Source organism: Scyliorhinus canicula, chromosome 6, assembly GCF_902713615.1.
Source record: "Scyliorhinus canicula chromosome 6, sScyCan1.1, whole genome shotgun sequence".
In the NCBI taxonomy this organism is placed as follows: domain Eukaryota; kingdom Metazoa; phylum Chordata; class Chondrichthyes; order Carcharhiniformes; family Scyliorhinidae; genus Scyliorhinus; species Scyliorhinus canicula.
In genome coordinates, this window is record NC_052151.1 from 180165271 (window position 1) to 180183783 (window position 18513).

At 43.7% G+C, this 18513-nt stretch overlaps 1 protein-coding gene across 7 annotated transcripts in view; it reads left to right on the forward strand.

Annotated features, from left to right (window-relative positions):
- Positions 1 to 18513, forward strand: part of lyst (lysosomal trafficking regulator) — a 397928-nt gene that overhangs the window by 114067 nt on the left and 265348 nt on the right. For all 7 annotated transcript variants that reach the window (XM_038800534.1, XM_038800541.1, XM_038800536.1 and 4 more), the window contains exon 4: positions 7076 to 7166. In XM_038800534.1, coding sequence (XP_038656462.1) covers positions 7076 to 7166 — 91 coding nt within the window. The remainder of the gene's footprint in view (positions 1 to 7075; positions 7167 to 18513) is intronic.

Genomic DNA, 18513 nt, shown 5'->3' on the forward strand with positions numbered 1-18513 from the left:
AAGAAGTCGATGAACGGTTGCCATCTCCGGGCAAACCCCTGAGTTGATCCTCTCAAGGCGAACTTGATTTTTTCCAGACTGAGAAACCCTGCCATATCGCTGACCCACACTCCTGACTTCGGGGGCTCCGAGTCCCTCCATCCGAGCAAAATCTGTCTCCGGGCCACCACGGAGAAGTTCTCTTTATAACTTAAATGTTCTACCCTAGGCAGTATTGTGGTATATCTTCTTTGCACCCCCTCCAGTGCGATTAAATCGTTCCTATAATGTGGCGACCAGAATTGCACATACTACTCCAGCTGTGGCCTCATCAAAGTTCCATACAGCTCCATCATGACCTCCCTGCTTTTGTAATCTATGTCTTTTTCATCACCCTATTAACCTTCCCATCTGCCTTCAGATATCAATGGACAAACAGGCCAAGGTCCCTTTGTTCTTCGGAACTTCCCAGTTTCAGACCTTTCATAGTATATTTCCTTGTCAACTCCTTCCAAAGTGTATCACCTCACACTTTTCAGAGTTAAGTTCTATCTGCCACTTATCCACCCATTTGACCATCTCGTCTATCTCTTCCTGTAATCCAAGACACTCAACCTCAATGTTAACCACCTGGCCAATCTTTGTGTCATCTGCAAACTTACTGATCCTAACCTCCCCACATAGACATATATGTCATTTATATAAATGACGAACAATTGGAGGCCCAGCATGGACCTGTGGTACGCCACTGGTCACTGGCTTCTAGACACTAAAGCAGCCATCAATCATCACCCTCTGTCCCTTACCACTAACCCAATTATGAATCCACCTTATCAAATCACCCTGTATCCCATGTGCATTTGCCTTCTTAATAAGTCTCCCATTTGGGACCTTGTCAAAGGCTTTGCTGAAATCCATGTAAACTACATCAACTGCACTATCCTCATCTAGGCACTTGGTTAAATGCTCAAAAATTTCAATCAAATTTGTTAGGCATGACCTCCCTCTGACAAAGCCATGCTGACTATCCCTGATCAAACCTTGCCTCTCCAAGTTGATATAGATTCTCTCTTTCAGAATTTCTCCAGTAGCTTCCCAACCACTGACGTGAGGTTCACTGGTCTAATTTCCTGGTTAGTCTCTACAACTTTTCTAAAATAGTGGGACCACATTAGCTGTTCTCCAGTCCTCTGGCACCTGCCCCATGGCCAGAGGAATTAAAAAGTTGGGTCAGAACCCCAGCAATCCCCTTACTCGCCTCCCACTTCAGCCTGGGGCACAATTCATCAGGACCTGGAGATTTATCCACTTTTCACCTCCAATACTTTGTCACTCCCTATCGCAATTTGTTCAAGAACCTCAGTCTCTCCCCCTAGGTTCCATACCTACGTTCTTATTCTCTTGTGTGAAGGCAGATGTGAAGTATTTGTTCAACACCCTACCAGTGACCTCTGGCTCCACCCACAAATTGTCCATTTGGTCCCTAATAGTTTCCTGGTTATCCTCTTCCCATTGATATTCTTATCGAATATGTTGGGATTTTCCCTACTTTTACCAGCCAGAGCTTTCACATATCCCCTCGTTGCTCGACTAATCGATTTCTTAAACTCCATCCTGCACTTTCTGTACTCCACTAATGCCTCTGCTGATTTGCTCCCCTTATACTTGTTGAAAGCCTCTCTTCCTTCTCATCGTATCCTGAATGTCTCTGGTCATCCATGGTTCCCTGGGTTTGTTACACCTTCCTCTTACCCTAGAGGAAAAACATTGGGCCTGTACCCTCCCCATTTCACTTTTATACACCCCCGCCACTACTCTTTTGTAGACTTCCTCACAAGTAACTCTTTCCTGTCTACCTTGGCTGGATCCTGCCTTATTTTGTAAAAATCTACTCTTCCCCCAATCCAAAGCCTTTTTTTTTGCAACTTGTCTATTTCTTTGTCCGTACCAAATTTAAATTGATCCATGTTGTGGTTGCTGTCACTAAAATGCTCCCCCACCAACACATCAGCCACGTGTCCTGTTTCATTTCCCAGAATTAGTTCCAGCACTGCACCATCCCTTGTCGGATCCTCTGCGTAATGAGCTAAAAAGTTCTCCTATATCCATTTTAAGAACTGTACACCATCTATGCCCTTAACATGATGTCTATCCCAAAGTTGAAATCACCTAATATAATTATCCTATTAACATTTTTACATCTCCGCGAATTCCACACATATTTTTTCCTCAATTTCTTGCTGGCTATCTGGGTGTCTATAATAAATACCTAACAACATAGCTGACCCTTTTTTTTTTATTCCTAAACTCTACCCACAAAGCTTCACTTGATGTCCCATCCAAGATATCATCTCTCTTATTGCCGTAACTGCCTCCTTAACTAATAATGCAATGCCTCTTCCTCTTTTACCCTCTTCTGTGTCTTACCTGAAGATTCTATATCCCAGGATATAGAATAGTTATTAAATTTAGTACTAATTCATTAATTACATTAAAATAAATACCTATTAAATTTAAGTTAAAATTAACTATATGGTCCCTTGCACTAGATTTCTCCAATAAATAGTAAAAGGTAAATACACTAATCTCAGAGTTACTCCTCAGTTTAGTTAATTACTCTAGTTTTTCAAATTTAGACCAGATTCCCAACCAGCCAATCAGGTCACAGCTTTACTGTGATGACACTTTTCATTTTAGTTTTCTTGCTAGTCTCCAATACCCAACAGGTAAGTTACTTACACTTGCTGCTCCTCCCCGAGTTCGCGCCAACGCCACTCCCTGCTGACTAGGCCACGAATCCCTGAGGTAAGTTATTAACACATACTGCTCCGAGGCTGCTCCTCCCCGTGTTTGCGGCAACTCTGCTCCGTGCTGACTAGGCCACGAATCCCTTAGGTAAGTTATTTGCACTTGCTGCTCCTCACTGAGTTCGTGCCAACTCTGCTCCCTGCTGACTAGGCCACGAGTCCCTGAAGTAAATTATTTACACTTACTGCTCCGAGGCTGGTCCTCCCCGAGTTCGTGCCAACTCTGCTCCCTGCTGACCAGGCCACGAATCCCTGAGGTAAGTTATTTACACTTGCTGCTCCTCCCCGAGTTCGTACCAACTCCACTCCCTGCCGATTCGGCCATGAATTCCCAAGGTAAGTTATTTGCATTTACTGCTCCGAAGCTGCTCCTCCCCTGGTTTGCGGCAACTCCGTTCACTGCCGACTTTTTCTTTATTAATATTAATTACTTTAAATTTCCTGTCCTTATTAGATTTTTGGTTTCCCTCCATCTGCAGAATGCACTTTTTGTCTTCTGCTTTGAACGTAGACACAATGGGCGGGATTCTCCGCCGACGGGATTCTCCGTTTTGTCGGCGCCCTGGGGTTTCCTGATGGTGCGGGCCTGCTCCACAATGGGAAACCACATTGACCTGGTGTCAGAGAGAATCCCGCCGGAGTGTCGGCGTAGGAATATGGTGCGAAGGGGTGGAGAATTCAGCCCAATACTTTCTTAATGTTTCTGCTATTTGCTTATGCACTATTACAATTTTTCCTGTCCTTGCCTCTAGGTCACATTTTACTTTCACTAACCTCTTTCATTTTAGATAGTCTTCAAAGCTCTTACAGCTTTTTATTATTTCTTGCTAATTTACCCAGTCTGTTTTCTCCCTCTATCAATTTACTGGAAATTCTTTGCTGATTTTTAAAAACCCTTGGCAGAATTGTAAGCCTCTTAATCTATTACTATGCCTAACTATTCTCGTTAGCAATGGATGGACCGCCCTTTCAGTGGAATTTTTATACCTCCAGGCAATGTATATTCATTGTGAATTATGAATTTTTAATTCTCCAATGGCACTAAGCAGCATTAATCCCTCAAAAGCAGTAATTATTCATCTGATGTCTTTATGTGGAATATGGCTGTATATAAAACTGCTGCTGTTTGCTTACTTTAGCCATTGCACTTTCAAGTCATTTTTATAGCTGAAGTTTTTAAATGGATTCTGATGCGATTAGGTGAAATATTAATGAAAGTCTTTTTGCTGAAGCAGATGTTTTAAAAAAAAACTGATTATCAGAGGATTTGTTTTTTTGAATTGAAGCTTTGGTAGGTTTGGATGTGAACAGCTGGAGTTCCTGGTCCATCTATATCAGTACCAATGACATAGACAGAAAGAGGGATGAGGTTCTGCAAGTAGCTTTAACTAAACTAGGAAAGAGAACAGCAAACAAAATCTTAAAAGTATTAATCTCCGGATTATCTCAGTGATGCGCTAGTGTGAATAGAAATAGGAGGATAAAGCAGATGAATACATGGCTGGAGAGATGCTGCAGAAGGGAGTGCTTTAGTTTTGTGGGACATTGAGGTTAATTTGCTAGTGCTGTTCGGAAGGGTTTAAAGTAACTTAGCGGAGAATGAGAACTAGAATATGGCTTCAGGAAGGTTAAGACCCAAAAGATTGGAGGAAGAAGTTAACACTAAAGTGAGAAATTGTAAGATAGTAGGAAGGGCGAGATGAGGAGGTAATTTAGTAAGATTTAAATTGGGTGTGCACACCACAAAAGATAGCATTTAAGATTGGTGAGCAAGATGCAAAGGCTATTCCCCAGTAGCTGCTGCTCTCATGTATAGGTTACACAATCCCCAAAGGTGCTAGGGCCAACTTCCTGATGTTGACTCTGCAGGACAGTTGGATCATCTTGCCCTATCTGAGGGCCGATTACTGATGGAAGACTCAACTAACAACAGAACATGACCTTGCTGGACTATAAGCAAAGCAAGGACTGTGCAAATGCTTCACAAACTATTTTCCAATGTCACCCCATTTTAACTCAACAGCACTCTCACCGGCAATTAGGACAGGCAACAAAGGCTGGAAATGCAATTGATGTCTGATCTCATGAAAGAGGGTTGGAAGGAGAGAAACGGAGGGAAGGTGGGAATAATAATCTTTGTTGTCACAAGTCAGCTTACATTAACACTGCAATGAAGTCACTGTGAAAAGCCCCTAGTCGCCACATTCTGGTTCCTGTTCGGGTAAACAGGGAGAATTCAGAATGTCCAAATTACCTAACAGCATGTCTTTCGGCACTTGTGGGAGGAAGCCAGCGCACTCGGAAGAAACCCACGCAGACATGGGGAGAATGTGCAGACTCCACACAGACAGCGACCCAAGCCGGGAATCGAACCTGGAACCCTGGAGCTGTGAAGTAACAGTGCTAACCACTGTGCTACCGTGCTGCCTGACTGTGGGAAGGAGAGAGACTGAGGGACAGAAGGTGGAAGGGCGAGGGAAGGAGGGAGAGGAATTGACGGACTGGGGAGGAGGGACAGATAGGCAGAATTAGGTAGGTAGAGAGATGGATGGAAGAAGGGAAGAGAGCTGGACTGGTGGAGGGAGGTCGGGAAGCAGATGGGCAGAGGGAGGGAGAGAGACAGACGGGCAGAGGGAGAAGAGAAGTAGACAGTTGGACAGAGGGAGAGAGAGAGACAGACAATACTGGCAGCTGACATAAAAGGCTAGTAAGGAAGAATTGGAATTGATTCAGGACCATAAAGGAGATGAATACATGATGGAGGGCATGGCTGAGATCCTAAAATGCAAATTGCATCTGTCTTTATGAAGGAAGAAGATACTGTCAAAATAGTGAAAGAAGAGGTTATTGAGATATTACATGTGCTAAAAATCGATGAAGAGGGGTTATTAGAACATTTGGCTATGCTTAAAGTTGATAAGTCACCAGGACCAGATAGGATACAATCAAGGATACTGAGGGAAGTAAGGCTGAAAATGTGGAGGCACTGGCTATAATATTGTAGCCTTCCTGGAGATCTGAAAAAGCAGCAGAATGTTGGGCTGCGGTAACCCTTTGGAGTAGTAGTGTTCTGCTTGGTATTGGTGAAAAACTGATGTTATACTTGTTGCCGGAGTGCAGACTTAGGAATCTGGGGAATGAAATCTCGGGAGAATGGATCACCCCTGCAAGGTGAACCATTGCAGACTGAGTTGAAGCAATGTTAACAGAGAAATCCAAGGCTAGATCTTCAAAAGGGAAGAGTCCTCCTGAAGAAAAAATAGTTCCAATGTGATTGGCTGACACCGTGTTTATTAACCTCTGATTGGTTTGCTGAGAAATCCATGGGATCTGTCTTGGGTAATTTTACAATTTAATGTGCGTTGGGAGTTAGACCACAGTTTGTTTGTTAATTCACGTACCCCTCAAGTCAGTCCTGAATATTAAAGTGTAAGATAGATACTGTAAATAATTTTACCTTTCTGACCTTGTATAGTAAAGTTTATTTTGTCTGGTCAAAAATCATAGCATATTGTGGCTTTATTTCTTAGTAAGTACTTTGGATGTCATTATACTTTTAAAAAATAAATTTAGAGTACCCAATTGTTTCTTTTTCAATTAAGGGGCAATTTAGCCTGGCCAAACCACCTACCCTGCACATCTTTGGGTTGTGGGGGTGAAGCACACGCAGATACGGGGAGAATGTGCAAACTCCACACGGAATCTGAAATGTAGTACCCGAGAGTGGTGGAGCCAGGTACTTGCAGAAGGGAGCTTACAGAAGGGAATTGGACAAGCAGCTGAAGGGAAGAAAATTGTAGGGCTGCAGGGAAGGAGTGGGGAGTGGGTCTAGCTGAGTTGGTCTTGTAGAGAGCTGGCACAGACATGACAGGCTAAATAGCTGCCTCTTGTGCTGTACCCATTCTATGATTATAAATATTTAACACTGCCATGTTACTGGACAGGAGTAGTAGCAGACCGTGGAACTCCAAAACTAACCTCGTCACCATGTTTCTTATTTAACCTGTACTCGGAACACATTGTTTATTTTTAATTTTCACTTAATGTCTCTTTTCGCTCCACAGTGAGGAATTCTTTTAACGTGAAAGGTCTGAACTGCCTTGTTATTATTAGAAGCATTCACGGAGTGGTGTGAAAAGTCGATAGCATATTCTGATTGGATGATGATTCTGAAACATTGTCTCTGATTCCAGACTGGCTTGGAAATGTTTCAGGCAAATAGTTGGAGACTCACTTTGAATATGGTCTCACTGTGCTCATACCATGTCATTGGTTACTGTCTTTGATAGGAATTAACCTGCAGAGAGGAATTGCTTACTCTACTCCTATCGCTTCTGCCTCTTGTCTGGAAGATACCTGTTCAAGAAGAGAGAGCTCCAGGTCTGTTTTATTGTTCCTATGTTTTTACTAAATCCCTTTGTTTTTAGTAATACTTATGGGCTGTTCACAGATCCTTGTGTTTATGTTAGTTTTTGTTGCGAGATGCTTGTAGGATTTATAGGGTTGTTTGATGATGTTTTATAATCTGCTTCCTAATTTAAAAACATTGTAGATGTATTACATGTAGCAAAAAAAAAAAAAAAAAATGTTACTGGTTTGTTATGTATTTGAATTATTAGAACAACTGAAACTGTGCTTTAAATAAAAATCTACAAGGGACTGATCTTTATTGTGGAAGAAGCGTGAATTGTATACACATTTTAATCCTTGAACTATGGAGAAAATTCAGAATTTCCATCATCTTATAATGACTGTAGAAAATCCAATGAATATACTCTCATATGCTTAATTTGCAACAGTATGGTTAGAACAATGTTGCATTACCAAAGAACAGAAGTTGCACAGTGTGACCTGAACAAAATTCCTTGTTTATGCCAGAAAGTATGAAATGTTCTGTTGGCTTGAGAAAAATGACCATAGTTCTGCAACCATGTGATATCAGCAATCGAGATTATAATACAAGCATTTCAAGTGTACTTCAATCTTGTTAAGCTAAATTTAAAAAAAAATTTCAATTAAGGGCAATTTAGCATGGCCAATCCATCTAACCTGCACATCTTTAGGTTGTGGGAGTGACACCCACGCAGACACAGGGAGAATGTGCAAACTCCACACGGACTGTGACCCAGAGTCTGAATCGAACTTGGGACCTTGGCGCCGTGAGGCAGCAGTGTTAACCACTGCGTTACCCTTTGTTGAATTAAGTTGACATCCGTTGTATCCATATCAATATTACCAACACCCCCTAAAAAGAAAGCTGGACCCCTTCGTTTGAAACAGTGCAATTTATGTTCAACATGTGTGTGAGGTGAGAATATGCCTAAAACGTGTAAACATACACTATGACACTTGCTTAATGAAAGAATATATATATATAATATATGAATAAAGTTATAAACACTCTGCCATATATTCTTCAATTCACTAGGCAATAGACAGCCATGTGAACTGTGATATTTCTTTGTTGTGATAACAAGTTGTGATACATAGAAAGCAGGAGTAGAGAATTTGGCCCTTCGAACCTGCATTACGATCGTGACTGATTGTCAAATTCGATACCCGAATCCTGCCTTTCTCCCCCCCCATATCCTTTGATCTCTTTAGCCCCAAAAGCTATATCTAATTCCTTGTTGAAATCGCACAATGTTTTGGCCTCAACTACTTTCTGTGGTAGTGATTTACACAGATCCACCACTCTCTGGTCAAAAAATGTTGCCCCACCTCAGTCCTAAAAGATTTACTCCTTATCCTCAAACTGTGATACCTAATTATGGACTTCTCCACCATTGGAAACATTCTTTCTGAATCTACCCTGTCTAATCCGGTTAAATATTTATGTTTCTATGCGATCCCCTCTCACTCGTCTAAACTCCAATGAATATAATTCTAACCAACTTAGTCTCTCCTCATATGACAGTCATGCCATGCCAGGAATCGGCCTGCTAAACCTTCACTCTTCTCCCGCCATAGCAAGAACTTTGTTCCTCAGATAAGGGCACTAAAACTGCACAGTACTCCAGGTGTGGCCTTACCAATGCCCTATACAATTGCAGTAGAACATCCCTATCCCTATACTCTCATCCTCTCGCTATGAAGGTCAGCATACCATTTGCCTTCTTTACTGCCTGCTGTACCCGCGCGCACGCTTTCAATGACTGATGCACGAGGACACCAAGGTATTGCTGAGTATCCACATCTCAATTTCCATCCACTCAAATTATCTGCCTTCCTATTTTGCTCCCAAAGAGGGCAGCATGGCCGCACAGTGGTTACACAGCTCCAGGGTCCCAGGTTCGATTCCCAGCTTGGGTCACTGTGTGGAGTCTGCACGTTCTCCCCGTGTCTGCGTGGGTTTCCTCCGGGTTCTCTGGTTTCCTCCCACAGTCCAAAGATTTGCAGGTTAGGTGGATTGGCCATGATAAATTGCCCTTAGTGTCCAAAACGTTTAGGTGGGGTTATGGGGATGGCGTGGAGGTGCGGGCTTAAGTAGGGTGCTCTTTCCAAGGGCCAATGCAGACTCGATGGGCCGAATGACCTCCTTCTGCATTGTAAATTCTATGATATATAACCTCGAGTGCAGCACGGTGGTGCAGTGGTTAGCGCTGCAGCCTCATGGCGCTGGGGTCCCAGGTTTGATCCCGGCTCTGGGTCACTGTCCTTGTGGCGTTTGCACATTCTCCCCGTGTTTGCGTGGGTTTTGCCCCTACTACCCAAAGATGTGCAGGGTAGGTGGATTGGCCATGCTAAATTGCCCCTTAATTGGAAAAAATAATTGGGTACTCTAAATTTATAATTAAAAATAAAATGCATAATCTCACATTTATCCACATTATACTGCATCTGCCATTCATATGCCCACTCTCTCAATCTGTCCAAATCATGCTGAAGCATCTCTACACATTCCTCACAGCTCACCCGCCCACCCAACTTTGCATCATCTGCAAGTTTGGAGATAAACGATTTAGTTCCCTCGTCCAAATCATTAATATATGTGAACAGTGGAGTCCAAGCACAGATCCCTGTGGTACCCCACTAGTCAGTGCCTGCCAATGAGGAAAAAAAAACATTTATTCAAACTCTTTGATTCCTGTCTGCTAACCAGCTTTCTATCCATCTCAAGACACTACCAGTATACCCATGCGCTTTCACTTTGCATAGTAATCTCACGGCGACACAGTGGCGCAGTGATTAACACTACTATAGCGCTGAGGACCCGGGTCGAATCCCGCCCCCAGGTCACCGTCCGTGTGGAGTTTACACATTCTCTCCATGTCTGCGTGGGTATTGCCCCCACAACCCAAAGATGTGCAGGGTAGGTGGATTGGTCACACTAAATTGCCCCTTGATTGGAAAAAAATAATTGGGTACTCTTAAATTTAAAAAAAAATCCTTACATAGTAATCTGCTATGCAAGATGTTGTTGAAAGTCTTCTGAAAGTCTAAATAAACCGCATCCACCAGTTCTCCCGTCAGCTCTACTGGTTACATCTTCAAAGAATTCCAGTAGATTTGTCAAGCATGATTTCCCTTTTGTAAATCTATGCTGATTTCTCTGATTATACTACTGCTTTGCAAATGCTGTGTTATGAAATCCTTGATAATGGACTCTAGCAACTATGCTAGATATGGACTACTATCGACATTCGGCTCACTGGTCTATTGTTTCCTGTTTTCTCTCTACCTTTTTGAATGGCAGGGTTATATTAGCTGCCCTCAATCTGAAGGAACCAATTCAGAGTCCAAAGAATTTTGGAAAATGACCAGCAATGGATCTACTATTTCTAGGACCACTTCCTTAAGTACTCTGGAATGAAGATTATCAGGCCCTGGAGATTTATCCGCCTTCAATCCCATTAATTTACCCAAAAGCATTTCTCCACTAATACTGGTTTCCTTCAGCTCCTCACTAAAACTTGTGTTTCTCAGAACGTCCGGTACATTCTTTATGTCTTCCTTTGTGAAGACAGAAGACTGGGTGGCATGGTAGCACAGTGGTTAGCACTGTTGCATCATAGCGCCAGGGTCAGCGGTTCGCTTCCCGCTTGGGTCACTGTCTGTGAATCTGCACGTTCTCTCTGTCTCGTATTTCATAGAATTTACAGTGCCCATCGAGTCTGCACCGGTTCTTATAAAGAGCACCCCACCCAAGCCCACCCCTCCACCCCATCCCCCTACCCAGCAACCCCACCCAACACTAAGGGCAATTTTTGAACATTAAGGGCAATTTAGCATGGCCAATCCATCTAACCTGCACATCTTTGGACTGTGGGAGGAAACCGGAGCACACGGAGGAAACCCTCGCACACACAGGGAGAACGTGCAGACTCCGCACAGACAGTGACCCAAGCCGGGAATCGAACCTGGGACCCTGGAGCTGTGAAGCAGTTGTGCTGACAACTATGCTACCATGCTGCCCCAGCAGTTTTCTCCCACAAGTCCCGAAAGATGTGCTTGTTAGGTGAATTGGGCATTTTGAATTCTCCCTCTGTGTACCCGAACAGGCGCTGGAGTGTGGCGACTAGGAGATTTTCACAGTAACTTCATTGCAGTGTTAATGTAAGCCTACTTGTGGCAATAATAAAGATTATTATTAAGCAGGGTACAAATTTAGTTCTTCAGCTATTTCTTTGCTTCCCGCTATGAATTCCCCCATTTTGAATTGCCCCATTTCTGACTGTAAGGGGGCCTACATTCATTTTTGTCAATCTTTTTCTCTTTACATACCTATAGAAATTTTTACAGGAGATCCACCAACTGATTCTGGGGGTGATTTAAACTTTACTATGTAAAGTTTTAGACCTTAGGCTTGATCGCTCTAAGCCAAGGTTGCTTGCCCCTTTTGAGATGGCGAAGGTGCTTTCAACGTTCGTGGAGGCATGTGGACCTGTGACGGTTTATGCACCCTGTGAATAGAGTTCTCGTTTTCTTCCCTGGTGCATAAGGTGTATCGAGGATAGATTACTTTGTTATGTGTAGAACTTCTCTTCGGGGTGAGGAAGGTGGAATATTCGGCCATGGTTATCTCAGACCATGCCTGGCATTTGGATGTAGCCCACATAGAAGTTGGATGTAGGGCTTTTGTCGGATGTGGGGTTTTGTGGGCCATAGGCGAATACATAGAGTTCAATGAGAATGGGATTGTTTTGCCTTCTTCTGTAGGACGTGTTGAAGGCGGTGATTAAAGGGGAGATCATGTCATATAAGGCACACATGCTGTCTGTGGATAGGGCGGTGTGTCAGCTGAGGCATTTGAGGGGGTGCCCTATGAGTATTGGGAGAAGGCCAGTCATCTCTTGGCTCACCAACTAAGGTGGCAGGTGGCCTCTAGCGAGATCATCCAGGTTAGGGATTTGGGGGTTATGCTGCTGTCCGCCCCGGACAAGGTGAATAAGGCATTTTGAGCCTTTTGCAAGAGGTTTTATAGGTCGGAGCTACCAGGGGATAAGTTGAGAATGGCAGAGTTTTTAGAGGGCCTGGAGCACAGTTTGAGCAGCGTTGGGACAGATACAGTTGGGAAAGCACCTGGGCCCATGGGTTCCCGGTGGAATTTTACAAGATTTTTGCAGACCAGCTGGTTCCAGTACTGATCAGTATTTTTAAAGACTCTCTGGCATGGGGTTCCCTCCTTTGGACTCTTGGGCAGGCATCCATCTTCTGAAATAGGATCAGGAACCCGCAGAATGCAGGCCATATCGCCCAATTTCATTGCTTAATGTAGACTCAAAGCTCTTAGCACTAAGGCTGGAGCTCTGTCTCCTGGAGGTAATCAGGGAGGACCACACGGGATTTGTAAAGGGCTGAAAATTGTCGGCCAACGTGAGGCAACTGCTGAATGTGGTTCTCACGCCAGCGGTTGGGCTGGAGCCAGAGATAATTGTGTCATTAGATGCAGAAAAAGCACTTGATAGGGTCGAGTGAGGTACATCTTGCCGTTTGAAGAAGTTTGAGTTTAATCCAGGGTTTGAGTCGTGGGTGTATTTGTTTTATAAGGCTCCTTCTGCCAGCATTTCTACCAACAACTTGAGTTTTGGGGTCTTTTCGGTTGCACAGGAGAAACAAGGCAGGGGTATCCTATGTCGTCCCTTCTGTCCGCTTTAGCGATTGAGCCATTGGTCATTGCCTTGAAGGCTTAAGATAAGTGGAGCAGGATAGTGAGGGATGGAATGGAGCACAGGCTGTTTTTGCATGCAAATGATCTTTTGTAATACGTCAAGGATCCGGTGCCAACTATGGGAGACATAATGAGTATACTAAAGTGCTTTGGCTCCTTCTCTGGATACAAGTTAAATCTAGGGAAGAGCAAGTATTTTCTGGCCATCATTTCAGGAAAATGAGCCTGTCTGGGGGTGCTACCTTTTCCGTCTGGTTGGGACTAGCTTTGTAGGGTGAATGCCTTGTGGGGTCCTTGTGTGCGAGGCTGACCCTGATTCAGCTTAAGGTAGTGTTTAGGGCTCACCTCACCAATGCTTGAATGAGTCGTTTCTTTGTGAGGAATTGAGGATAGATGCGAGCCCTTTCGAGGAGGCCCGCCAATCACACGCACATGTTCTGGTCCTGTCCCAAGACTGAAGATTGAGCTGTAACCCTGTGCCTTAGTGGCTATATTTGGGGTTTTGGCTTGCCGGAGCTGCAGATGAATGCAGAGGCATATGTCCTCAAGTGGCAGCCTAGTTTGCGCCCCACCTCCGGTCAGTGGGGCTTTTGAAATGTTTAATCGATACCTTAATAGATTTTGGCCTCCGGCCGAGGGTTCGGTCATGACTGATTTTTTTTGGATGGATTATCCATTCCAGCTGAGGGGGGAGAGAGGTGTGAAGAGTTGGAATCTCTGTTGGGCCCAGAGGAAATTGTGAAATGCATTGTGTTGATTCAGATTAGCAGAGCAATTGGTACCTCGAACTTTCGATATGTTTAACAACTCCTTATCCCAGGGTTCTTTGCCTTTTACACTTCCGCAGACCTCTATTCCTTTGATTCTCAAGGAGCTAGCTGATTGTGGGTCGTACCGACCTATTTCACTTTTAAATGCGGATGTCACTTGCTAAAGAGCTGGCACCGCATGCGGATAGAGCTCAGCCTCCCAGAGGTGACCTCGGAAAACCAGACATGCTTCGTCAAGGGCCGGAGACTGTCATCCAACATACGTCACCTGTTAAATGTTGTCCTTCCCTCTCCTCAATGCCTGAACCGGAAGTGATTGTTTCCCTAGATGCTGAAAAGGCATTTGATAGAGTGGAGTGAGAATATCTCTTGAGATCCATGGGAGGTTTGGATTTGGACAAACGTTTATATCCTGGATTTTTTTGCTCTATAGGGCCCCTTCTGCTGGTGGTTGCACAAGTGTTTTGAATTCTGGCTACTTCCTGCCGAATAGGGGCTCGGGGCAAGGATGTCCATTGTCTGAGCTCCTGTTTGCTTTGGCAATAGAACTGCTCACCATTGCGCTGAGATCTTCTACTAAGTGGAATGTGATAATTCGGAGAAAGATGGAGCATAGAAACCAAAAAGAAAATGCTGGAAAATCTCAGCCGGTCTGGCAGCATCTGTAGGGAGAGAAAAGAGCTAATGTTTTGAGTCCAGGTGTCCCTTTGTCAAAAAAGGGGCATCTTTGACAAAGGGTCATCTGGACCCGAAACGTTAGCTCTTTTCTCTCCCTACAGATGCTGCCAGACCTGCTGAGATTTTCCAGCATTTTCTTTTTGGTTTCAGATTTCAGCATCCGCAGTAATATGCTTTTATGAGGTGGAGCATAGGGTGTCCTTGTATGTGGATGACCTGCTTCTTTATATTACGGAGCCAGTATCCACTGTAGACGAGGTAATGAAGCTGCTTGGGTGTTTTGGCTGTTTCTTTGGGAAGAAATTGAATTTTGATTCCTGGTTAACTCTCAGGAGCTCCTTTTTGCCTTGCAAGAACTTGCTTTTGTTACCTAGGAATTGGGTGACCCACGAATGGGCCTCGCTTACAGTGCAGAAAAGGAGGCTATTCAGCCCATCAAGTCTGTCCTTGGAAAGAGCACACTACTTAAGCCCACAACTCCAACCTATCCCCATAACCCAGTAACCCCACCTATACTTTTTGGACACTTGTGGGCAATTTATCACGGCCAATCTATCTAAGCTGTTCAGCTTTGGAATGTGGGAGGAAACCGGAGCACCTGGAGGAAACCCACGCACACATGAGGAGAATGTGCAGACTCTGCATAGACAGTGACCCAAGCCGGGAATCAAACCTGGGTCCCTGGAGTCGTGAATCAACTGTGCTACTGTGCTGCCGGAGACCTCCATACAGGAGGTCTCCTCCACTCGTACCCATTCTGCCTCCGGCTCCCTCACCCACCCCGTACCTTTTTTACGTTTGCCGTCCAGTGGTAGAATAGGAGGTTCACCCTCTTCTCCCTTGAAGAGGATTTTGTCTTTGGCCAGGTCTGCTGCGGGGACGATTTTGTGCATATAGGGCCAGATCCTATCAGCGGTCAGCTACGTTGAATGAGGTGAGCGTGAAATGGAAGGGTGAGTTGGGACCCATTCTGGATGATGAGATATGGAGCGAGGCCCTTCACAGGGTTAACTCCACATCCTCATGTGCTCAGCTTAGTCTGATCCAATTCAAGGTGGTGTACAGGCCGTATCTGACTAAAGCGAGGATGAGTGGATTGTTCTCTGGGGTGGACGACTGGTGTGAGCGTTCTTCTCGGGGGCTGGCCAACCACACTCATATGTTCTGGTCTTGCCCCTGGTTAGTAAACTTTTGAACTCCTTCTTCAACACCATGTCAGAGAAACTCAATGATGAGTTGGAGCCATGTCCACTGGTGGCCATTTCTTGGGTGTCAGACTTGCCAGTGCTCCAGACGGGGGTGAATGCGAATGTCCTCGCCTATGCCACGTTGATAGCCCGGAGGTCTCCTACTCCACCCAGTGCCTCGGATTGGTTAGGTGACCTTGTGTCTTTCTTACATTTGGAGGAGGTTAAGTACACCCATTAGAGGGTTGATAAATGGGTTCTACCGACGATAATAGCCATTCATTTCCTTTTAAAAAAATAAATAAATTCAGAGTACCCAATTCTTTTTTTTTCCAATTAAGGGCAATTTAACGTGGCCAATACACCTACACTGCACATCTTTGGGTTGTGGGAGTGAGACCCACGCAAACACGGGAAGAATGTGCAAACTCCACACGGACAATGACCTGTGGCTGGGATCGAACCCGGCTCCTCAGCACTGTGAGGCAGCAGTGCTAACCACTGCATCACCGTGACACCCTTTCACATCCTTTTTTAAAGAGCTAGTTACCGTCATTTGTTAAATTGTTTAGTTTCATTTAGTTTATTTATGTGAGGTTAAGTTATTATGCGCTTTTGCTTGTTTGTCTTGTTCTTTGATTTTATAACTTGGGTTAATTGTTTTATATTATTTCGTTCATAATGAAAACTTTTAATAAACACATTTTAAAAAAATCTTTCCATCTACTTGTCAGTGATTTTCACAGCAATGTGTTCGGATTTCAAATGTGTTGCTGACTTATTTGAGTGTTAAATGAGCTCATCAGTTAGTTGGCGTATCAACAAGGATGTGTGGAGACCTGAGTCATTATTTTCATGTTACAATTTTAGACTTCTCTTCAATACTTGTGCTTAATGTGAAGTTTGTTCCTCGCAATCAAAACTTGATCACGTGCTCAAAATGTGTTTGGAAACATGGAAGGGGATGAATAAAGGATCGCCTCATCAGTGATGGCCTAACCAACTACCTTTTGCTCCAGCGTATATATCTAAAATATAATATGTTGCAGAGCCCTAATTTGTGCTGTATTAATTTTAAGTTGAGATATCGCAATCAGCAAAACACACACACATCAGGCTCTAGCAGGAAGGTGCAGTTGAGGTAGAATATAATCTATCTGAATTGCACGGTGGGCTTGAAGTGACAAATTATCTATTCTTCTAATATCTTCTGTTTTTACCGCTGGTGTAGGACTCCTATTTTTAATTGTTTGACTCTCCCAAATGTGGGAGGGCTTGGTTGTTGCACCAGAGCTCATGTTGGTCACCAATGCGCTTCTGTGCTAAATTGTCTACTTTCCCTCCAATTAATTTCCTTTAAATATTTTGCTTCTACTCGTAGATTTGACTCTTGTGTACCTGGGCAACTGATCAGGCAATAGAGATTCTTCGGCATGGCTCGAGAAATATCTCCTGCAGCAGTGAATGACCTAAATTGCAGCTGCTCAGAAACTGTAATTCAAAGAATTTCTTGATTCAGCTAGACTTTCACACTCTGAACTATTTGCCTGATGCAGCATTTGCTAGCTTTTGTTTCATAACTTTGAGCACTTTATTGTGAGTTTTATTTTGTTGTTATAGCATCCTCTTTTTAGTTTAATTTTAAAATGATGTGATTTATTTTACATCAATGCCATTTTCTCTGGATAAAAACAAATTACTGCGGATGCTGGAATTCTGAAACACAAAAAGAAAATGCTGGGAAATTTCAGTAAACCTGGCAGCATCTGTGGAGAGAGAACAGAACTAACGTTTCCAGTCTGGATGACTTGTCCACGACATCTGTCAATCCTTCCCCAGCCTTCACCTAGTGCTGGCCTTCTATCCAGCCCTACAGTTCCCAACCCCCCAACCCCACAACAGTATAAATCTCATCCTATTTCCAGTTCTATCGAGCTCTGACAAAGAGTGATCCAGACTTGAAACATCAGCGTTGTTCTCTCCACAGGTGCTGTCAGACCTGCTGAGATTTTCCAGCATTTCTGTTTTGCTTTCTCTGGATGTTGGCAATGACTAAATTTTCTTCTTGCACCCCATCCATCATCTTTCAACAAAACTGAAGGAGTTTTGATGCAAACTGCTGAAAATCATTTTATGTTTCTAAAGATGTCCGATTATCTCTGGTACATACGAGCTAGCATTGATTTCCATTTATGACTGCCGAGCAATTTTTTTGTACGGGTCAAATTGACTTCTCGAACTGCTTTGAACTAGTGTTTATCGAATTCCTACGGTGCAGAATGAGGCCTTTCGGCCCATCGTGTCTATTCCGATACTTCGAACGAGCACTCTATCCATATCCACTCACCCACCACCCCTCCCATGCCTTGTAATCCCAAACCCTAACCTGCACATCCCTGGATACTAAGGGGCAATTTAGCATGTCCAATCCACCTAACCCATACATCTGCACCCGGAGGAAATCCACGCAGACACGGGGAGAATGTAAAAACTCCACAGAGACAGTGACCCAAGCCAGAATTGAACCCGGGCCCGTGGCGCTGTGAGGCAGCAGTGCTAACCACTGTGCCACCGTGCCATCTATGCCATTTTAAAAGTTGCAAATGATTAGAACAACTACACAGTACAGATAGGCTCATTAGGAAGGGAGGATTTTAGTTTCAATTTTAGTTTTAGTTGGGGTTGGAATTGGAGTGAGAAAGTGAAGAAAGATCAGGAAGGGAGATTTAACAAATAATGGATTTGGGCTGGAATTGATTAATTAATAGTAGTGGATAAACTGGGATCAAAGGCCAAGTAAAAACTAGTCAGAAATATAGGGAAGCTATAAAATCACATGTACTAGTTTCCGAATGGGGTTTTTAGCTATTTAGTAATGTTGTGTCTCGAGTGTTTCTGTTCTCCCATTTTAATCATCTTTATTACTGTCACAATTAGGCTTATATTAACTTTGCAATGAAGTCACTGTGAAAAGCCCCTTG